Source organism: Tupaia chinensis, unplaced genomic scaffold (genome assembly GCF_000334495.1).
Source record: "Tupaia chinensis unplaced genomic scaffold, TupChi_1.0 Scaffold144150_1, whole genome shotgun sequence".
NCBI classification, from domain to species: Eukaryota; Metazoa; Chordata; class Mammalia; order Scandentia; family Tupaiidae; genus Tupaia; species Tupaia belangeri.
The window spans coordinates 1,707,998-1,731,620 of record NW_006204006.1 but is presented as its reverse complement, the minus strand read 5'-3'; the positions used below and the strand labels follow the sequence as shown (position 1 = coordinate 1,731,620).

Sequence of the window (23,623 nt, the reverse complement as noted above, 5' to 3'; positions counted from 1 at the left end):
CCGTCCCCGGGAGGGCGAGGGGAGTGGATGGTGCCCCCCCTCTTAGCTGTAGCCAGCCGCCTGCAGCCCACGGCCGCCTCTGGGTAAACAGGGACCTTGTGCACAGCCATCCACCTGCCCGCCTCTGTCCTGTCTCCCAGCTCAGCTGGAGCCGCCATTGCCAGCATAGGATGAGCTAGAGGCCTGCCCCAGGGGTCACCTTGCTGGTGTCCTGCAAAGTCATGGGGTCTGGTCTCATCTATTGTTGCTAAGATCTCCACAACGCCAGGGTGGCCATATGGCTGAGCTGAGCTGAACGTTCCCCATGTAGGAGGCCATGGTGGGAGCAGCCAGAGGATGCCACTGCTCACCGTGCCAGGCCCCACACTTAGGTCTAGGGAGGGAAATCTGGGCTCTGATTCTGAAAAGTCAGGACCACCAGGAAGGGGGCGGAGCCCTTGGGGAGTGATAAGGAAAGGGACTCCATGCCTGCTGGCTATGAGCAGAGGCAGCCCAGGTCTCACCTGCTGTCCTCAGAAACCTTTCCAGCCACATTTCAGAGCAGAGGGTTCTGGGATCACCCCTTGCCCCCAGCATGTCCACCTAGACTGTCCCTTTTTCCAGCTGCCCCCTCCCTGTGACCAAGGTCTCAGATCTCACATTTCAGGCCTCCCCCAGGCCATTCTTCGCCAGTCCCTCCGATCATTCCTGCCAGACCCCTGTCTGCCCTCAGCCTTGGTCTTCTTCACTGAGATCGTCCAGAAGTGCAGGTGGGAGCTTTCCTGATGTTGACAATATCACCCACAGTGACATGCCCTGCAAACTGCAGCGGAGACACCTTGACCCACAGCCCTAAGCTAACTCTGAAACACCCCATCAGGAGGGCTGGACTGTCATGAAGAAAGCTGGTTCATGGTTGAGCGTCATGTGCTTTCAACATCCTAGAAGCGCTGTCCCTCTTCGCCTTCAAACAAATACGTCACAGTGCAGGAAGAGGCATGTATAGGAGCAGGAGCCATCAGCCAGGGAAGAACAAGTGGAACAGCCGCCAGAGCTGGCCACGATGACGGACGTGGGCCGCAGAGTCCAGGGACGCCAGAAGACCCGCCTCCGGCTCTCAAGGACAGCTGAGTCACTCATTCCCATGCAGTAAGAACCCGACCAACTCAGCCGTGCCATGCCATGGGCAGCCCCAGCAACCCTGCACTGCCTGCCCACGCTGCCCCTGAAGCCACTGCCCAGGCTGGAGCTGCCCACCTGCCATGCTCTCAGCAGCTCCTCCGCTGCTCTGCCCACAGACCTCACAGCCCCTGCCTTAACCCCGGGAGACGTTCTGAAGGTCCTTGGCCCAATGTGAGCAGGACTGCTGGGAAAAGACGAGCCCAACGCCATCAATGGGGAGGGGGACGCCCAATCCAATGTCCATGCAGATGTGCCATCCCCAGCGAATCATGCCCTGTTGATTCTGCCCAGTTGCTGGCCTCAGGCCATGCCTGGACAGTACCCCTCCTTCAGCCAGCCCTGGCTCCACTCTGCTGGTTCGGTGGTCTGGTTGGAGCCACCGTGGCCCATGTGGCCTCTGAGCATGCTAGCCCTGTGTGCCCCCCAGCGGCCAGTGTGGCTCTGCTAAGCCTCCCCACCAGCTGCTGCAGAAGGCAGGTACTGGCCAGGGGGGTGTGGGGGGAACCCGGCCCCAAGCGGGAGACCGGCCCCAGGAGGGCGTCTGCCCTGGAGGCCAGCTCTCCCATAAGGACACATTTTCCTCTCAGGGTGCAGAGACCTGATGTGGGGGCTGTTCCCATCAGTCCTGCCTTCCAGGAAGTAGGTCAGCATCTCTCCCTTGCCCTTGACGCTGACCTTGCCGCGGCACACAAAGTGATAGGGGCACCTTCTCAGCAGCCGGTGGACTTCCTCTGTCACCTGTCAGCAGAGGAGCAATGTCACTCTTAGAAATAGTCCATGGGGCCCTCTGGGGAGTGGGAAGCCCACAATAGTCTGGGAAAAAGCCAGGAGTTCCATCCTGCATCTGTCACTGCCCGACCCACAGTCCGACCCTGGTGGTACCTGGACACAGCTTCCCTAGTTCGGCCTGGCAGCCAGGGCCCCTCCTCTTGTGGTGATCACTACGGTCCCTCTGTAACGACCTTACAAAGACAGTCCAGAAGACTTGGAGAGGTCTACAGGGCCAGCCCCGTGGACAAGTGGGAGAAGGAAGCAACACATAGGCCAGGGCCTGGCTGGCAAGGGCAGCCTGAGAGGGCCCAGACAGGTAGGGAAGGAAGGCAGAGCTGAAGGGCTGGCAGGGGAAGATCCAGGGCCAGAGTTGAGTGCCTTGGCCCTTCAGGCACTCGCTGGAGGCTGCACAGAACCCATTTCCAGCATTCTGGATAGAGAATAGGACTGGCACTCTGGGCTCAGGGCTCTGGGGCAGCAGAGACTGGTGCCCGCAGGTACCAAGGTGGGGTGCAAGCCAGCTGGTTCATGGGCCCTGATGTAGCTTCCTCTGAGGACAGCGGGGTAGGGTACCCTGCACACAGAAGGCAGTGGGCCAATCGCCCAGAGAGGACAAGGGTAATGTGGAACTCCCTATTTCTCAGACTCCCTGCCAGCATGTCCACTCAGGGTCCTGTCTGGGGCCAGATGGTGGCCATGCTCCAGGCCGGCTGAGGCTGGGGTGGATCACAACATGGAGCTATCAGGGTCTCTTTCTCTCTCTCTCCTTACCTCCCTCCCTCTCTCTCTCTTTCTCTCTCTCTCTCTCTCTCAGGGGGTAAGTGAATAACTTAAAAATAAATAAATAAATAAATAAATAAATACATACATACATAGGAAAGAAAAATGTACCCCTGCTTAACAGAGGAAAAAGATACAAGTAAAGAAAATTCATTTTATTAGAGCTTGAGGGTAGATGAAGACATGGCTGTGTGCTGGGGAGATTGCACCACCTCTCCTGTGGCAGAGGCCCTGGAGAGGTCGGGGGGTGGGGGCGGGCACAGAGGCCCTGCACAGGTACAGGCAACATCCTGGGCAGCCAAGAGCTGGGTGACCCAGCAGGGACGGAGGCCATGGAGAGCAGCCTGAGCATGGGGCTGGGGCACCAGGAAAGGACAGGCTCAGGTCTGATTTCAGAACTCAGAAATGCAACCATGGTGTGAGATGGGGTGGCACAGGCTGGAAACAAGGCAGCCTGACATGTGCTCCATGGAGTGGCCAGTGTGAACAGCTGTGGGAGAGCGTATAAGGGCAGGTGACAAACACCAGGCAGATCTGGATGCACAGAGTCAGGCCTGCAGGGACGCTGCAAATGCCTCGATGCCACTTGGCAATGGCCAGGATGTTCTACCACAACAGAAGAATTCTTTAAAAATTGGGGGGGGGGGTTTACAAAAACAAAAATAACAAAAAGAAAAAGGAAAGAGAAAGAAAGAAGGAGAAGAAACGGAAGGCAGAAGTGTGGAGACACTTCATGGAAGTCCCGCCATGCTTTCAGCAGCAGAGGGGAGCTCTCACAACGTGGGTCTGGCTGGCTCTCACTGCCGATCATGAAACATTGGCCACAGAGACTGAATCAGTGCTGTCCCCATGCGCGACCAGCCTAAGACCTTTCCAGCCGAACGAGGCAGCCTTGCAGGTTGCTGCTTGAACACTAGGGCCAATGCTCCATCTTTAGAGTAAAGCTGAAGAACCAATGCCCAATAAGACACATGCTGATAGCTGCTGCTGGAAATGGGGTCTGCAACCCCCCCTGGGCCTGCGACCTGGCACAGGAGAGAACCAGTCTCTCCCACCCAGTACCTGTGTTCACTGCCCCATGCCCATAGGTCCCCAGAGCCCAGCCATTATCATGCCCTGGGACAGGTACCTTCCCTGTAAGGCCTCTGAAGCCTGTAGTTCCAGAAATGGGGTGGCCATGGGGGCAGGGTGGCTCCTCTCAGGCTCCAAATGATCTCAGGGGCTTTATCCACAGTGGACATTGGGGTGGGTCAAGTTTCACATCATTTTCAGAGAACTCCAAAGAACAGGGTTATACCCCTCCATCCCAATGGAAAGCCGAGGCCAGTGGCTTCCAGATCTTTCCATAGCTCTCAGAGAATGTCTCAGCAATCTGATGTTCTGAGACGAGTGGCACCCACAGCACCCCTACTCCTCTGCTATGATAGCAGATAGGCTAGGACGTGGGATGTGGGGGGGAATCTGGAGTGGCCCGGCTGTGGGCTTAGCGGTGGGACCCAGGACTCAGTGTTCCTGCCCTATACCTGGTCGCTTAGGGGCAGCCAGAGGCCGTGGGGCAGATCAAACAGCAGCTCAAACTGCTGGCCAGGTGATTCTGCCTGCCATCGTGGTCCCCCGTGCCTCAGTGTCCTCATCTGCACGAGTGGTACCTGCATCCAGGGAATTTTGGGGTGCACTGACCTGGATTCTGCCCTGGACGCCGGTGCTGTCCATTCGACTAGCCACATTGACCGTGTTCCCCCAGATGTCGTACTGCGGCCTGCGCGCGCCAATCACCCCAGCCACCACGGGGCCGACGTTGATGCCTGGAAAACAGCCCACGAGGCTATGGCCTTAGCTGGAAAGTGACGCGGCAGTGGGGGACATAGCTGGAGAGTGGCACTCTGACTAGCATGCTGCACACTGCTCCCCAGGAGAAAAGCCTGCTCCCTCTGGCGTCTTATTTTCTGGGGTCACGCCAGGCTCTGTGGGATAGCAGAGGTCCCTGCCTGCACACAGTGCACAGCACTACCCCCGACCATGGACAGAGTCCTAGTGGTTAGGAAAAACCCCATTTCCTGTGACGTCAGTCCCTGTGCTCAGTTCCACAGGTGAAGCCACTAAGAAGCCTGACCGTTCAGCCTCCACAATCACAGGATGCCCCTTGGGCATCCTCTTTTCAAACAGTGGCCCCTTAGCCCAGCTGTGGTTGTGTATACTACAGAGACACTGTGCCTTGCAGGCTGAGACATGGGAGGCCCGGGTTTGAGTCCTGGCCTGACAGGCACAATGACACGTGGCTGCAATCCCAACTACTCAGGAGGCTGGGGAAGGAAGATATGAGGCCAAGGCCGGCCTGAGCAATACAACAAGACCCTGTCTGAAAAAGAGCTGGGCGTCGGGGTGCACACCCGAAGTCCCGCCTGGGAGGCTGAAGCAGGAGGATGGGGACACAGTGAGACACTGTCTTTAAAGTAATAGCGGTCACTGACCTTTTCTCAGGATGCAACGCTGCGGCTATTTTAGAGTGTGGGTCCCAGAACTGAGCACGACATAGCTCAGGATGCTCTGAGAGGGGGAATGGAGACTCCCTTTTCCTTTGTAGCTTGGGGTCCCCCTGGCCTCTGGGAAGCCACATGCCTGGTCAACATCACCAGAGCATCCCCCACTATAAAAGCAGCTCACAGAGGCAACCCTGCCCTGTCCCCGAGTGCTCCTGGTAACACCTCTCTCCTCCCTGTAGACCAAAAAGCTCGCTGGCTACCTGCCCAGGTGGGTGCTCGGGGCCTCTGACATTAAATGACAGGATAGGTGTGAGGCCACGTACCAACACGGAGGACGAAGTCGTTATAAGACTGGTAGTTGATCTCATCCAGGACGTCAAACATCTCAATGGCAAAGTCGGCCAGCGTGCTCAGGTGGGAGGAGATAGACTTCTTAGCCTAGGTGTGAACAGACAGGGTCGTCTAACTGGGGAGTGCCAGGGTGGGGATGCACAGGGACCAGCCTGAATCCCTGGCGGTGACTCTGGGGTTTGGTTCCTAATCTTCAACACAGCAGCCCTGGAGACACAGTTATCACCCCATCCTACAGGTGAGCCTCCAGTAGAGGCAGGGTACAGGGCTCATTCAAGGCTGTCTGAGCCCGGTCATGACCGGCAGGATCAGGGCGGGCAGCCCCTGCGATGGTAGGTCAGTGTCCAGACTCTCAGGCATTACCCCAGCCTGTCCCAAATGAGTAATATGGGCATAGCATATGCTTGTCAGGGAGCTGTGCCAATGTGTTCCTGGGTGGGTGCGTGAAAGGGCCTATTTTTAGTGGAACAGTTGTGTGGTTTCTAAGTTTTAAGGATATTTTACTAGACCTCAAAGTCAGAAAACTAATCCCCCCCCCCAAAAAAAAATAGGCTTTATTTCTTAAGACACTTTTGGGTTTACTGGTAAATTGAGCACAAACAATTCCCATTGCTCACATCTTGCATCAACAGGTGGTATGTTTGTTGCAACTGATGAGCCAGTACTGATGCATTATTATTAGGCAAAGTCCATCATTTTCATCAGGGCTGGCTTGCTCTCAGGGAAATACATTCTAAATGAGTTTTGACAAATGTGTCCAGCACAGTAGTGTCAGAGCAGTTTCACTGCTCTACAAAACTCCCTCCTGCTTTGTGTGTTCACCCCTCCTTTCCCCTACCCCTGGCAATCACTGAACTTTGTACTGACTCCGCATTTTGCCTTTTCCAGAATGCCATAGTTGGAATCATGCAGTATGTGTGCGGTCTTTCCAATGGCTTCCCTTTATGTCTCGATGTGTATTCAAGGTCTTTTCTTGACTTGGTAGCAGTTTTGTTTTGTCGTGTTTTTGTTTTAATTTGCTTTAGGGTGCATGCACTCACTTTAGGTAGAAAGCACAACCCTCCTCCAGGGTGGATAAACACCTAGGAGTCCCTTCTCCATGTTCCTCCCTTTACCCTGGACACTCACACTCATGTGCTTAGCATGCCTTTCAAACCTTCAGGTCCAGGACTAGAATCACACAGTAGGCTGTGTGTGATAGAGCCACCTCAACCACCACACCACTGGCTGGCCCCTGGCTACTCATTTCTTTTCTTTACACAGATTTTACAGATGTACCAGAATTTGCTTGTACATTCCACTTTTAAAGGGTATATGTAATATATAAAGCTGCTATGCATGCTCGTTCCATTTGGGTAAATAGCAGAGAGCACAACGGCTAGACAGCACAGTCACTCTGTTTAGCTTTGTAAGAAGCTGCCCAGTGGCCTTCTACAGTGGCCGTGTCATTTTGCATTCCCAACAGCAACCATTGAGAGTTCTGCTGCTCCACATCCTTGCCAGTTTTGGTGGTGTATTTTTGGATTTTAGGCATTCTAATGGGAAAGGAATGGTAGCTCACTATTGTTTTAATTTGCAATTCCCTACTGATACGTGATCTTGGGCAACTTTCATATGCTTATTTACCATCTGTATACGTTCTTTGGTAAGGCACCTGTTCAGATTGTTTGCTCACTTCTTAACTGGGTTGGGATTGTTTTTCCTCATTGTTGAATTTTAAAGGTTTTTATTTTAGATATAAGTTCTTTATCAGACAAGTGATTTATGAAGATTTTCTCTCAGCGTGTGGCTTGACTTCTCATTCTTCTAACAATATCATTCACGGAGTAAGAGTTTTTAATTTTAATAAATCCAACTTACCAATTTTTTCTTTCATGGACTGTGCCTTTGGTATATCTAAATACTCATTGCTAGGGCAGGCCTGGTATCTAGCAGTTAAGGAAGCCAGATTCCACATGGCTGACCATAGTTCGAATCCCAGCCCTAGGAGACTGAAAAACACACTGGGCATATGGTCATGCATACCTAAAATCCTGACATGATGGAGAACTGGAGGAGAAGGAATTATAGAAAGGGGGGGGGACCCTCCCTCAATCTCTCTCTGGTAAGCGCACACTCCCTCTGGCAATTACAAAAAAAAAAAAAAAAAATCATTGCCGAACCCAAGGTCATCTAAATTTTCTCCAGTGTTACACTCTATAAGTTTTACAATTATGAATTTTATTTTTAAGTGTATTATCTCACTTGGATTAAGTTTTGTGACGGGTGTAAGGTCTGTGACTGTATTTATTTTCTTGCATACAGGTGTCCAGTTGTTCTGGCATCTTTTGCTGAAAAGACCATCTTTTCTCTATTGTATTGTCATAGACTCTTTGTCAGAAACCATTTATGTGGTTGTATTTCTGAGCCTGCTATTCTGTTTTCTGAACTACAGTCTATTCTTCTGATACCACACTGTCTTTGTTACTGCGGCCTGAGAGTAAGTCTTGAAGTAGGTTGTGGCAGTTCTCCAACTCTGTTCTTCCTCTTCAGTATTGTGTTGGCTATTCTGGGTCTTTTGTCTTTCTGTATAAACTTAGGGTTGGTTTGTCAATATCACAAAATATCCTCCTGGAGCATTGATCATGACTAGGTTAATTCTACAGGAAAGAACTGACATCTTAACAATATTGACCCTTCATTGATTATTTCCCCATTTCTTTAGCTCTTTTTTTATTTATTTCATCAGAGTTTTGTTGCTTTCCTCATATAGAGCTTGTACATATTTTGTTGCATTTTTTACCTAGTTTTTCATTTTTATGGTACCAATCTGAATAATACCATATTTGTCATTTCGAATACAAAATGTTCATTGCTGGTATACAGGAAAGCAACTGGCTTTTATAGTAATGCTGTATTCTGCAACTTCGCTATAATCGCTTACCAGTTCCAAGAAGTCTGTTTGTTGTAGTTCTTTCAGATTTTCTACACATACTGTCATATCATTTTCACATAAAGGCAATTTTCTTTCTTACTTCCCTTTTTATGTAGCTTTTATTTTTCCTGTCTTATTGCATTAGCTAGGACTTCCAGCATAATGTTGAAAAGCAGCAGTAAGAGAGTGCTGTAGTCTAAATATAACTTCTCATAATTCATGTGGCAGTCCAGCTCCAGGGTACAACAGTAATGCGCTACTTAGGAATAACCGAATTTCACACAGTGATTGAGGTTTTAATCCCTGATCTGGTTAGCCTAACCCAGGCCAGGGACCCGAACCAGGCACATGTGTAAGATTTGATAGGCTGGAGGTATGGAGGAAGGGAATCATGGCATGACCAGAGTATATGGAGGGTATTCGTCTCACCCTTTCACTCTCATGTGTGTGTGAACACTCACTACCATGAATCAGGAAAAACATTTTAAAGTTCGTGTATTGAGCTATTGTAACGACATTAAGAGGGTGAAAGCTTGACCCAATTAATGTCAAAAGGTGGAGCTTTGGGAGTGATTAATTGACTAAGATGGGGCCCCATGATTGACTCCTGGGAGCTATATAAGGAGAGGGAAGGAGACATACACACACAGACCACACTCTCCTGCCCTCTCCAGGAGCAGAAAAGATGAGCATTTTTTTCTGAGTCAGTGAGTCCTAAGTTTTCTTGTTAGCACCACAGTAGTGAACTAAATCAGAGGACCTATCTTTGCCTTGCTCCTGATCTTAGGGGGAAGCACCCAGCTCCTCACTGACAGGTATCATATTAAGCTATAGGTTTGTTTTATAGATGTTGTTTATCAAGGAAGAGGAAGTTCTCCTCTATTCCTAATTTGCTAAGAGTTTTATTAGGATTGGGTGTTGGATAGAGTTAAATAATTATTCTGCATCAATTATATAATCATATGATTTTTTTTTTATTCTGAGGATATGGTGAATTTCACGAATTCACTTTGGAATGTTGAACCAGCCTTGCATTTGTGGCATAAATCTGACTTGATCTTGGTGTATAACTCTTTACTCATTATTGGATTCAATTTGCTAATGCTTGCTGAGGATTTATGCATTTAGATTCAGGAGAAATACTAGTATGCAGTTTTCCTTTCCTGTAATGTCTCTGCCTGGTTTTGGAGTAAGGTGATGATGGCCTCAAAGAATGAGTTATAAAGTATTCCCCCTGCTTCTACTTTTTGGAAGAGATCGGAGAGAACTGGTATAATTTCTTCCTTAAATATTTGGTAGAATTCACCAGGGAATGCATCAAGGCCTGGTGCTTTCAGCTTGGAAAGGTCATTAATTATTAATTCAATGAGCGCATAGTGGTACAAGGCTGGGGTAGGGAGAGGGACCAGAGCTGGGAGAAGCCAGTGTGACTGACCTTCAGTGTTGACTTGCCTTAGGACACTGTGTACTGAGACAGTGGCCACTGTCAAAATACCCTGATCCAATGCAGAGGGAAAACCAAGTCAAGGGTGGGTATCTGCCCAGCATCTCAGAGGAGTCTAGGACAGGCCAGAATCTGGTCCCCTGGTAGGTGGCCCTGGATGATACTCACCTTGGTCCCCACTGTGGGCGCCAGTCCCACTGCAGCCATGTAGGTGCTCCCAATGGTCTTGATCTTCTCTAGGTCCTTGTAAAAGTCTTTCTCCATGAGCTTTGTTTAAAACACAACACTGTTAAACATGACATAACGTTTAAGAAAAGTCACCACAGCCACAGCTACCAGGACCAACAGTGGAGCCAACAGACATGTTCCCAAAGTGTCCTGTCTTCCTCATTTGAGTATCAGGGAGCTCTTGGGTCCACATTTGAAAGTGGGGTAGGACATACAAGGCACACCTTCGTCTGCCACAGTCAAGCTCATGGCCAACTGGGAGAACAGAATCATCCCATGGCAGGAACAGTGGGGCAGACCCAGTGCCCAGATATGAAAGGGCCTAGGAGCACCTGCCCATCTATATATGAGGCTGCCCACCTTGGCACCTGTAGATGCCCGAGCCCTAGCTGATGGCCCTTGTCCCTGCTGTAATATCAAGCCCTTCACCTTCAGTCACAGTTGGTCTGGACCCCAAGGAGACAGCATGTGTGTGCTTCCTGGGAATAATCTCAGGCAACATGACACATTGCTGGACACGAGTATGATTCAGGAGAGGAGACACTCTGATCACCCCACATGCAGACTGAGCATAGCCCTCACCTCATCGAAGTCAGCGATGATCTCATTAAGAAGCCGCAGACACTCCACACCCATGTTGTTGCCATCCAGCTCAATGTAGAAGTCATTGAAGTTCGGGATGGAGGCGAACATGACACCCACCTGGGAGTAGGACTGGTAGTAAAGGTCCTGGAAGGGCAGAGGACAGTCAGCCTACCTGACTAGGGATCCAGAACACATATGGCATAATGACAGGCAGGCTGCATGGACCAGGTCCCCCCAAGGAGGCCCAGATCTATCCTAAGAAGCAGGATAGGTGACTAGAGCTACAGGACCAGCTGGGATCATTTGGCTCACATGGGAAGGCTAAGTCTCCTGCAGCCCCACTTCCCCATGAGCTTAGTAGGATGAGGCAGAGACAGAAGGAAGCACATGACTTTAGGAAGGTCATGTTCCAGAGCTCAGCCCGATGAAAAATGAACCCAGGGGCCACTACAGGCCAAAGTGGATCAACGCTGCACCCGGAGTTTTTCCCTCCCTTTAGGACCTAAGAACCTGCTCAAATCTATGGTTGAATGTGAGCTTTGAGAGTATCTGCCATGTACATTGGTGGCCCCCATGCATTACTGCAGCAGGGAGTGGCCATTGGGAAGTCCTGAGCCCCCAAACATCAAGCACAGAAAAGGGAACATGAACCATAAATACTTCAAGCAGGTGTCACAAGCAAGTCAGCCAGGCACATTCTGGCTATCAAGGTACATACTGGCCAAAAGTAAGCTGTAACTGAAACTCCATTTGAAATGTTTGGGCCTAGAAATACAGAGCCTTTTCTCTGCCCATTGTGGTTTATCGAAACCATTCTCCTTTCACTTGGGTGTAAACACTATGTTCTCTCTCATGATCAAAGGGAAAAACAACATAAATTTACCCCAGTCCCAGGAGCTTCCTGACAGCCCAGACTCCAGCCTGCCCTTGGGGCAGGCAGGAAGCCAGGATGGCTGCTAGCTGAGTTGCTGAACAAGAAAGCAAATGCAGGTACACTGTGATCGGAGTAGAGCGAGGCAGTAAGAGGGCATCTGGGTGGGGTTCCAGCAGCAGGCCTGTGGTCCCTAAGCGCTGGCAGGATCTGAAGGCACCCTGCAAGAGGAGTGACCAGCTGAGGTGTCCATGGGCAAATGCTCACCATGTTCCGGGGATTGGACATGAGGAAGTGCTGGGCCACGTGGGCTGGCAGGAGGTTGAAGAGGATCCGCTTGTTGTCCAGCTTCACTCTCTCCATGTCATCTCGCTCCTCTTCTGCCTAGGGGGTGGGAGCCTGTTAGCCCCATACTCATGCCACTACACTCACCTCACCACACACACTTCCTTACCACCCTCCCAGTGCACTCTCCCCTCCTCTCCACCAGCCGGGACCAATAAGGCCATGCTGCAAGGCCCAAGGGGCCCCAGTATCTGTGTAGGTCACCACCCTTACCTCTGCTGAGTGTTCTAAAGCTAGACCCCATCCTTTACTCCATGTCCAGGGTGTGTCCACTAGCCACCTCCTCAGGACCAGAGGCAGTGGTAGATCTTTGAGGCACACACACTCGCCCCAGCTGCACCAGCCTGTCAGGGCAAGGACCCTTCCTGAGGCCCCCTCATTTTTCTCTGGAACCTCTCTCTCTCACCTCCACTAGCACTCACAACTCTCTGTACACTGAGATGAGGAGGGTGTTGGAGGGACCTGGGCCAGACAGATCAGGCCCAAAGGACTAGCAAAGCCTGGAGCAGCGGATGAAGGCCCTGCAGAGCAGACAGCCAAAGTGGCTGAGGCCCGGCTCACTCACTGCTAGCCACAGGGTTCTGTGCAGACTGAACCAACAGTGTGGCACCATATCAGGGCGGTCACTGCAAGGGCAGCACAGAGGAGTCACTGTAAGGGTCACCATCTCACACAAAAGTCGACCCGTGAATGGAGCTCCGCTTGGGGAATACTGTGTGTGTCCGCACTTATGGCAGTACTGGCAGAAATTACTCAGCAATGCCTGCTGAGAGGTCTATGGCCTGGCCACCAAGAGCAGCAGCTCAGAGGCCAGTTCAGCTGGTCCCTGTCCTGCTTGGTGGCCAGTGATGTAACTAGCAGAGACATCCCTCGGTGCTAGTTTCCTAGGATTGCACTTAGCAAAGGTGTGGAAGAGGGAGGCTACCAAGGGCCCAGAGGGCAGCCTGGAGCAGCTGGGGTTGTTAGTGTTGAGGCAGAGCTGCCAATCACATGCCCTGGGCTTCAGGTGGTGCTTTCAGCCATTAAAAGTGGGGGTTTCCAAGGACAGACATGACAAGGCCTCAAGACACCAGGGATAGGCACAAGGAGCAGGGCAGGCTGGGGCTGCCTGGGCCTCATACAGGGGTGTGTTCCAGGAAAACAGCACTGGGGAATTAGCATGACCCCCAGAGACAGAGGACACGCTGTTTCACCCTGCTCCGGGGGGAGGGCAGACTTGTAGTGGACGACCCAAAGTTAGAGCCTCCTGCAGACCAGAGCTGGGTGCAGCCAACAGCAGGAAGTGGCCATTGGCAATTCTGAACTGGACTCGAGTCATGGCCAGTGCTGGGGAGAAAAGTAACAGGGCAGGAGCGTGGGCAGTCGATGCGTGGGCACGGTGCTGGCAGCAGTGAGCCTCGACGTAAAACCTGTGCCTTATTCTGGGCCAAGCTCAAAGGTCAGGAGCCTCTGATTTCAGCCTCTGCACACACTCTTCACCTCTCATTCCTGTAACCACCTTCTAAATACACGCTTCTTCATAGACATGGATTGTTAGTCATGTGTTAACATGTTATGAATGCATATACACAAAAGAAAAGCTTTCAAAGGGTCATATGGGAAAGAAGTAAATTACACACACACACACACACACACACACACACACACACACGGTTTTTGCCACAGGGGCATGCATCATTGGAGAGAGACAGAAAGAGACGGAGAAAGAGAAACTGAAAAATCACCTTCCCCGGGGGAATGACCATGCCATAACTCCCTTTCCTCTATACGCCTCTTGCAATTTTGGGTGCACACACACACCTGGCATGATTTTTAAGCTGCTGAGTCTGGAACTTGAACCATGGTCGGCCATGTGGGAATCCAGCACCTAAACCACTACACCACCTGATAGCCCCTCGGTATATAATATTTTTTAAAATAATAGTTCTATAGGGCTGACCTAGTGGTTGAGGGAACCGGAGCCCCCATGGTTGAATGTGTGGTTCAAATCTAGGCCTAAAGCTTGAGAAACACACTAAGCACACGTGCCCCAGATCCTAACAAGATGGAGAAATGGTCGAGAAGGGATTGAGGCAAGATCATGCCCCACTTGGGGGGATGCTTTCTCCCTCTCCCTCTCTCTCTCTAGCCAGCGCACATGCCCACTGGCAATTTTTTTTTTTTTAAATGACAGCTTTATGTACTAGAGGCACAAAGGTTTTGGCTCTCTCCAAAAATACGACTGTTGATGTTAATAATAATTTTAGTGAAAATAATGTAATTGAATATGTTTCCATTAAAAATACAATCTTAGTTTTTTATCATGTTGAGATTTTTAAATTTGGAATAAGTCAGCAGGGGTATGGCAGATGCTAGATTTCACAAGGCCAACTCTGTGGTTCAAGTCCCAGACCTGGTGGCTTGAAAACCATACCAGGCACTTGTGCAGACGTGCCCAAAATCCAGAGAGGAGACTGGAGGAGAAAGGACTGCAGCATGGCCATCCTCCGTGGGAGTGATTTTTCACTTTCCCTCTCTCTTTGTCTCTGTCTCTCTCTAGTGAATGCAGATGCACTATGGTGAAAAAAAAATGGTTCTAAGTTCTGCTTATTTCAGCATTTGGATTTATAGACTACCAGGGCAGCTGAGAAATCATTATATATTTTTAAAAGTATTTTTTAAATTTAAATTTGTTTATTTATATTCACTCACTATACATCATTACAGCAAACAAAATGAGATTTCTCATCCAGAATACACTGTATATTGGCTCAATCAAGCATATCAATATATGTGTTATCATCAACAAATAATTTTCTATTTCTTGTTTCCTGTATATTTTATTTTTGCCATCCTTGATTACCTATCTCTCACCCTCTGCCATGTCTCACCGTCCTCCCACACTATCTCTGGTATCCACGGTTGCTTTCTATGCCTTTCCCCCCCATTTAATTGATTTGCTAATGACTTAATTAATCTAAATACTTCCAATAGTAGGCGCAGCTGATATATACATATCCATGAACACAAGTCTGACTTTAGGCATAAACCTCAGTGAGTAGAATGAACAGACTATAAAGTAGCACCTACCTGAGACTATATAGCTTACTGCAGTCATCAAATATGCACTTTTTTAATTTCAAGAAAAGTAGTTTTCATGTTCTTTTTTTTCTCCTGAAACTTTTTTAAAATTAATTCATTTATATTCATCCCCTAATCATTGTCACAGCATACAAAAAGTGGTTTCCCATTCAGAATATACTGCATAGTGGCTTAATCACATATGTTATCATCAATAATTTTCCATTTCTAGTTATTTATTTATATATATTTATATATATTTACCCCTATGTCTGACCCTCTGCCCTTTCCCACCCTCTTCTCACACTATCTCTGGTGTCTACAGTTGTCTTCCATTCCTTTTCCCCCACATTTTATTGATCACACAATTTCTTAAATAATCTGACTACTTTCAATAGCAAGTTCAGCTGGTAATTTCAAGAAAAGCAGTTTTGAATTGGTAAGGAAATCTGCTTAAAACTTAAAGCCTGGAAACAGGTTAGGATTCTGTTCAAATAGCAGGTACATGAACCTACTGACAGCTCAAGACAGGACAAAAACTCAAAGCCAGACAACGAAGCCTAGAAGAAAAGCAGCAATATTTTAGTCAAAAGTCACAGAATGCTATTTCACTAGTTCAGTCTCATGTACTTAATCTATCTTCTGTTGGGGTTAGATTTTCCCAATTGAATTCTGGGATATAATATTCAACTCCAGACTTGTCCCTACAATTAAGTTGGCCATTTTCTTAGTTTTTGTACTCTTATTTCTGTGTGAGTACATTTAATTTTCCTGACTTGGCACTCTCTTGAGAATTTCTTGGAGACCTGGTCTGGTGCTGGTAAATTCTTTCAGGTTTTATTTATCTGAGAATGTTCTTGTCTTTTCTTCCCATATATGAAGGATAATCTTGCTGGGTACTTTTTTAATCAATTCCCAGATTCAGAGGTTTCTGTTGAAATCTAACTAATAAATACCCATCTTCCCCAGGTCAAGTTATTTGAATGAACTAAACAGAAGTTGTCTTCTTATATTTTAGCAAATAAGAGCCACTGAAATCCTCTAAGATTTTCTCACCAGCCAGGAAACTCAACTATTTTTAAGAAAGCATTGTGAGTGACACACATTACTCCCGTCTACAAACAATGGTACACTATTTGACTTTTGTTTTCAAACTTCTGTTTATACCGCAGTGTCTTTCAAAAGGCACCTCCCTCCTAGCTTGTGCTTACGTTTAAGAAATGATGGGCCAGGGCATTTCTGTTGACAGTTATCTGGCTTTCAGAGGTCACTCCTGGGACACTTGTCGATGGGAAACAGAGCAAAACAACAAGTAGCACAACTTGAAAGCTCAGGACAGCTGGCATGTGCTACAAAGTACTCTCTAGGTCACCCAATGAACTATTTTCAGTCTAAGGAGCCCAGCAACCCCCAGCCCAGCACCTGCAATTAGCAATATATTGATTCACAAGGGAACAGCCCTACAAGGGTGGCCCGTCCTCCCTCTGCCTCACTGTAACATCCTGCCTCCCTCCTGTGAGTGACAAACAGGGTGTCCTGTTGGCCAGAGTTGCATCAATAGGGCCAGTATGTTCTTCCATATCAGAAAAGCATATTTTTAAATTTTCAGATACAACCACTATAAATAAACTTTTTTTTTCAGAGAGAGGTCTTTTTTTTTTTTTTAGTTTGTTTTTGTTTTTGTTATAGGGAATGTGTGCTTGTCAGAAAGACAGAGACACAGAGAGACAGAAAGTGAGGAAATCAATCCCTGGGGGAATGGCCACACTGCAATCCTTTTGCTTCCATTCTCCTCTTGGGATTTTGGGCATGCACGCATACGTGTACCTGGTGTGCCACCAGGTCAAGGACTTGAAGTTGACTACATGGAAGTCTAGTGATATAACCATTATGCCATCTGCAGGTCCCACAACCACTATAAATAAACTTTATGATGTCCTTTCCCAAAGCTCCACTGAATCATCCTATGTCCTTCCAGTGGGGCGTACCCCTCCTCTGGGGGCAGCGCTGGCTCTGAACCTTGGAGAAGGAACGGTGCTTTCCCAGGCTCACAGAGCGCAAAGACAAAGTGGTTTCAGCTCCTGGAGAGAAGAGCTTAGTTTCTAGTCGAGGGCAAAGCATTTCACTTAGATTAATTTTCACTTAAGCACGAGGCACTCTGAAATGCATCACCTGTACATGTACAGAACATACATGGGTCAAACCATGGTACTGCCCCTCACATAGCCAGGTCCTGAGATCCTGGGTGTCCATGGGGGTGGGCAGGCTACACAGGGACTGTGTGTCCAGAGCAGTCCCTTCTACCCATCCAGACCTGGAGTCTCTGCATCATGTCAGCCTGCTCCACTGAAAGCAGAGCTTGTGACATCTTCAAGTTAGGCGGAAAAGTGGCTGGTGAGGTACTGACGTGTTGGCAGCATGGAGCTCCCGAGGACCATGCAAAGCTAGAGTCCAGCAGGGAGCCAAACTGCCCTCTCTGCACCTCACCCCGCATTCTGCTCTCGCTGGGCATTTCCCTAAGTGGCTGTGCCCTGTGGTTTGGGGAGGACACTGAGTAGAAGCTGGTGCCAGAGTGACCCCTATCAGGACTGAGATCCAAGATTACTGTGGCAGCCAGGTTAACAGAACAGATCAGACAGATGAAAAAAGGAACTGGGTGTCTGAAACCAGTCCTCTGTAAATGCAGGCAGGTCAGCTGGCTTAACGCCATCCTTGCAGAGAGGCCTAGGGGCTGGCTTGGTGGGTACCATGCATGAAAACTCCTGCCCCTTTTTAAATTGAACATGCTTACAGGTTAGGCCTGATTCTGACATGCCGGAAGCCGTGCTACACCGACAATGAGTTTTACATACTTCTGCTACAAGCCGGTGAAATTTTTTCTTTTTTCTTTTTTTGTTTTTTAAGAAGTTTGTGGCTGAGGGTGTGTGTACTTGCCAGAGAGAGACACACACAGAGATAGTGAGAGGGAAACTAAGAAATCACCTCCCCTGGAGGGGATGGCCATAAAGCAATCCCTTCTTCCCTATTCTTCTCCCAGGATCTTGGGCACACAAGCGCATGTGCCCAGCATAATTTTCATGCTACACGGTCCAGGACTTGAACTGCAGTTGGACATGCGGGAGTCCAGCGACATGACCACTATGCCATCTGCTGGACCTTATCAGGTGAAATCTTAACTTTACATTTGAGTAATGTAATGAATTATCAATGTCATCCCCGAACTCTATTGGAAAATGAGGGTGGGAACTGTCAAAGGCTGTAGCTGGAGATTGTGGGGCAGGTGTGAGGAGATAACTGTCTACACTGCCCAGAGAAGCCCCCCATGGGTATGTGGGCACCAGTGAGTGTGCAAATGCATGTGCGTGGTTCTATATCACATTTTGTCACACTCTCTTTTGCAAAAAATGAAAAAGCAACACAGCCCTCATGACGTTTGCCCCTGCCCATGGCAACGGTAACATCACAGCTGGGGTTTGGGGTCATGAGCTGGCTGCAAGTCAGCTCAGATACACCAAGATAACCCACACCTGACCTGGACAGAAATGCTGGGATCAACAGGCTGAGTGACTGATGATGGAGAATTCACCCCAGAGAGCTTCTGCGGTAGAAGCACCATGCCCAAGGGCTGGGCACCTCCATTCCTGGGCTGGTCACAGAAGTGGGCTGAAGGTGAGGCTCATGACGTGGTTCAGATGGGAAGTAAGACAGGTGTTTTTTTGTTTTGTTTTGTTTTGTTTTTAAAGATAGAGATTTTCCTATAGGGTGAATGTGCTCTCCAGAGACAGAGACACAGAAAGGAGAAATCACCCCCGGGGGGGATAGCTACATCGCCATCTCTTCTCCTCCATTCTCCTCTCAGGATTTTGGGAATGCATTCACACATGGCCAGCGTGAGTTTTAAGTTGCTGGGTTCAGGACTCTAACCATCGTCGAGACTACGTGGGAGTCCAGTGTCATAACCATTATGTCAACATAAAAAAAAATAAACAAAAACCAAAAAACACCCTTTTAAAAAAAATGTTTCTTTACTCATGATAGAGCACATGTTTGCACACATGAGGGAGTACGTGTTTTAAGGAGAGAGGGAGAGAGAGCAGCGTACCCTCCACAGAGTCTAGTCATGCCGCCGTCCTTTCCTCCAGTCCTCCCACCCTCCAGCCCAGTCAGACCCTGGGTTCTCATACACATGCCCAGTATGTTTCAGGATGACTAGGCTAGGATTTGAACTGCAGTCACCACATGGGTCTGGCTTCTGTGAGCAGCACGTCACTCTGTACCACAGAGCTAGCTCAGGACGGAGTGATTTTGTTTTTAATTTTTTTTTTTAAATTTTTAAATAGTTATTTTATTTAAATTTATTTATTTATTTGATTATTTTAATTAAATTTAACCAGAGATGGACAGAGTGAGAGAAAAAGAGAAGGAAAGTGAGAAAGCAAACGGCCAGGTCCAGGACACGAACTGTGGTTGGTCATGTAGGAGTCCAACGCCCTTAACCACCACAACACCTGCTGGCCCCTAGGACGGTGATATTTTAAACAGGGAAGACAGCTCCTGCTGCAGATGAAGTTATGCGCTGCATAGGGCATGCTCATCCTGTCCCTGGGGATCTCTTCTCACCAATCCACGGGGCCCACCCTTACCACACGTGGAGGGAAAGTGAGGCTGGGAAGTCAGTGTCCATCCTCCTTACCTTCCAGGATTAGAATACAAAACCATGGGGTGGGATCTGCTGGAAATTGAGGAAGCTCAGCTGCGGGACCTGAATGTAAGGCAAGGCTAGAACGTCAGATAGCTAAACCCAGGAATCACCCTTTCCAGAAAAATGAGCATTTCCCACTGGAGTGAGGCCTGGTCGGATGCCACCACCTCCTCTAGGAATTCTTCCATTGCCCCTGGACAGAACAGATGTCTTCTTTCCAGGATATGTAGCACCTGCCCAAGGCCCTCACAATATTCTATCTCCCAGTCTCTTTATTCTAACTTTTTTTTAATTGCTAGAAGGCAATGTGTGCTTGTGTGTGTTGGGGGAGCAGAAAGCACCCCCGATGGGGGTGATCATGTTCGAATACCGTCTTCTCCATTTCTCCATCTTGCCGGAATTTGGGGTATATGTGAACACATGCCTGGCATGTTTTTCAAGCCTCCAGGGTCAGGATTTGAACTGTGGGGTCAGTTCCCTTAACTACTAGGCTCTCTATTTCTTCTAGAATCTTCTTTCACCTTTCCTCTTGACCAGTGCAGCCCAGGGGCATGTCCAAATTGATTTTCTTAAAGGTGGCAGCGCTGGGGAGGTGGCTACCACAAACTCAGACACTGGGAAGGGGGGCAGTTCTGAGAGCGAAATGGCTGGGGAGAAGCTGAGAACTGGCCTGGAACAGATGTACCTAAGAGGAACTCCTTGTGTGCACAAGCACTGGCAAGGCAAGGGTGATTCAGTTCACCCCATAGGACACCATCTGTGCTAACGCAGGTATCTTTTCTATTCCAGAGGTACTGGCAGCTGCAGGGGAAACCCCAGCCTTTCCCCTTTACCTATACCCCAAGGAAAGAAAAGCAGCCACATCTCAGTGAAGAGTGACCCCAGGGGATGCTGGGGGTCTGCCACCTCAGATGGTTACAGGTGCACTAGGCTGGAAGCTCCATTTTCTAACACAAAGACTGGGCCACTGACCTTTTGAGGAGGAAGGAAGGGTCTCCTTGCAAGCTCGAGGGCAGAGCACAGAGGTGCCAAGTTAGCAGGGCTTAGCTCCATGGTGCTCTCAGACAGCAAAATGTGCACATGAGTGTCGGGATAGGGGCTGCAAGAACACTTCTCCTGTCGGGCACAGCACAACGGCTAGAGTCACTGCACATGTCTTCCTTCTAGTGTACACAATGGCTCACTGCTACCTCACTGCTCTTTCCAAAGGATCCATGCTGCAGGCAGAGAACTTGGAGCTCCTGCTCTATAAAGAAGTCATGCTGGGTCTTCCCCGACCCCAGAAGTAACCTTTCAGAGAAGCCCTGCATTCACCTGCTCATGTGAGATCCTGACTGCTATGGAATGAAGCAGATTCTGCCCTGCTCCAATAGCACCTGCTTGCAGCTATGCCCTCTGGACAGTCTTTAATTTGGCAGGAATTAGGCTCTTGAAGGCAGCCTCCAGGGCATCCATGATGGCATGCCCATCAGGGGTTCAATAGGACTCAGCTTCGACCACAGGCCCTGTACTTTGCCCCGCATATGTTACATGGGCATAGTGACTATGTATCCAGGTCAAAGACATTCAAATGGCCATGTGAAATTCTACTTCTGCAAAAAAACAAACAAGCAAACAAACAAACAAAACAAACAAAAAACACAAAACAAAGTAATCGGAATTAAATTTTCCCTCCTAAAACAAGAAAATCAGACACAAAACATAAAACAACTCTGTAAATGTTGGACATGAGTCAATGAATGGCAGTAGTCTCTGAAAAATGGAAACAAGTGATGAGGCCCATGATGGCTGCAGTGTACCACCTAGAGGGAGCCCAGTCTCCCAGAGCTGACAAGACCAAGAGACTGAGAATCTAAGATTGGGGAGTTCACAGGGGAGATAGCAGAAAGGAGAGAGGGCTCTGGAAACCTTCAGACAGTCCCCCACACATTCCTGTTTGAGTACTAATCCACATGGGCTAGGGAACAAATCACCTAAAAGGATCGTGAAGTTCACACAATGCTGAGAACAGTCTGTGACCCCACTGGCAAGAATGGAAAGTCTTGTTATCCTCTAGTCTCAGACAGAGTGCTAAAGAGTGGCAAAATGAGTTATAGAAGAGATGCTCCTCTGGTCTTCATAACAAAGATTAAAGGTAAGACTCAAAGGACCAAAATGTTCCCAAATGACTTGTCTAGACCCTGGGGGGGGGGGAAAGAGAATCAATAATCATACAAGAATATGTAGCACCCAGAAAGTAAAATTCAAAATGTCTAACATCCCACTAAAACATAAGCAAAAAGAGAAAAACAAAACTCATCAGAAGGAGAGAATTTAAAAGTCAATGTGGACTTCAATATAGTTGATGGTAACAGTTAGATGAGGACATTAGAAACAGTCATTAGATGGGCTCTGTATGTTCAAAAAGTCAGGGGAAACATGTTAAGTGGAGACATAAAAGATAAATTAAAAACCTAAATTTAACTCCAGAAAACTATAATACCTGATATGAAAAATACACTGGATGGAATTAACAGATTAGGCACTTCAGTAGAAAAGATTAGAAGCTTAAAAGACAAAGTATAAAAACTATCAAAAATGAAACACATAGAGAAAAAAAGACCAACAAAAAATGAGCAGAGCATTAGTGAGGTGTGGGACAATCTAGAGGCCTAACACTGTAGCTGGTGTGATGAGAAAAGACAGACAGAAAGTAGAAAGAGATGGGCAGGAAAACAGAGGAAGAAATAGTGGCTAGGATTTTCCCAAATTTTATGGAAATTATAAACCTGATTCCTGCAAGGTCACAAATCCCATATACAAGAAGGATGAAAAAGCCCAATATGAATGTACATCATAATCAAACCACTTACAACTGATAAAAAGAGAATCTCTTGGAAAGCCAGTAAAAGAAGACACATTACACACAAAGAAACAGAGGTAAAGATGACAGCAGACTTCTCACTCAAAACAATGCCAGACAGAAAATTGTGGAACATCTTTAAAGTACTAAAATGAAAAAAGATCGTCAACTTAAAATCTTATACCCAGGGGGCCAGCAGGTGGCGTGGTGGTTAAGGGTGCTGGATTCCCACGTGGCCGACCGTGGTTCAAGTCCTGGACCTGGTGGCTTGCTTTCTCACTTTCTCTTTCTCTTTCTCTCTCTCACTCTGTGCCTCTCTGGTCAAATTTAAATAAGTAAATAAATAAAATAAAGTTAAATAACTAATTAAAAAAAACCTTATACCCAGAAAGGAAAAATGTTCATCAACTATGAAGGCAAAATAAAAAGTTTATAGACACAAGAAAGTCGAAAGAATTAACCATTGCAAGATGTTAAAGCAAGTCCTTTAGGCAGAAGAAAGATGCTATCAGATAGAAATCTGGAGCTACACAAACGAATGAAAAGTACCAAAAACCATAACTATGTAGGTAAATTAAAAATGCTTACTATAATATTAAGCATCTTTAAAATATAATTTAATACGTATGATAGAAACCATATATTGGGGGTGGGTTATAACATATGTACTAATAAACTCTATAACAACAATTTAAAAAACCTGGGATGGGAGAAATCAATTGTCTTGGTCACTTCAGGCTGCTGTAACAAGTTACCATAGACAGGGTGACTTAACAGACACATTTCTCACAGTTCTGGAGGCTGGGAAATCTGAAATCAAGGTGTCCATATAGTTTGGTTCTGATGAGGACTTGCTTCCTAGATAAAGATAGCTGATTTCTCATTTCATCCTCAAATGGCAGAAAGAGGACAAGAGAGAGCTCTAAAGCCTCTTCTATAAAGGTACTCTACCCTCATGACCTAATTTCCTCCCAACTGTTCCACTTCCTAATACCATCACACACAGGGGTTAGGATTTCAACATGCAAATAAGGCAGAAATACATTCAGTCCATTGCAGATGTATTCTGTTGGAAGGTTCTTATAC

The 23,623-nt window shown here is 47.8% G+C and overlaps 1 protein-coding gene across 2 annotated transcripts in view; it reads right to left on the bottom strand.

Moving 5' to 3' along the window:
* Positions 1-24: 24 nt before the first annotated feature.
* ADCY1 (adenylate cyclase 1) overlaps positions 25-23,623 on the bottom strand; it is a 153,592-nt gene continuing 129,993 nt past the window's right edge. Inside the window, exons 15-20 of one of the 2 annotated variants that reach the window (XM_014583186.2) lie at positions 11,856-11,972; positions 10,715-10,861; positions 10,073-10,171; positions 5,519-5,633; positions 4,393-4,517; positions 25-1,899 (exon numbers count right to left, since the gene is read on the bottom strand). In XM_014583186.2, the coding sequence (XP_014438672.1) occupies positions 1,606-1,899; positions 4,393-4,517; positions 5,519-5,633; positions 10,073-10,171; positions 10,715-10,861; positions 11,856-11,972 (897 nt within the window). In that variant the 3' untranslated portion in view covers positions 25-1,605. Of the gene's footprint in view, positions 1,900-2,883; positions 3,657-4,392; positions 4,518-5,518; positions 5,634-10,072; positions 10,172-10,714; positions 10,862-11,855; positions 11,973-23,623 lie in introns of those variants that run through there. The other variant, XM_006166037.3, reaches the window with a different exon arrangement.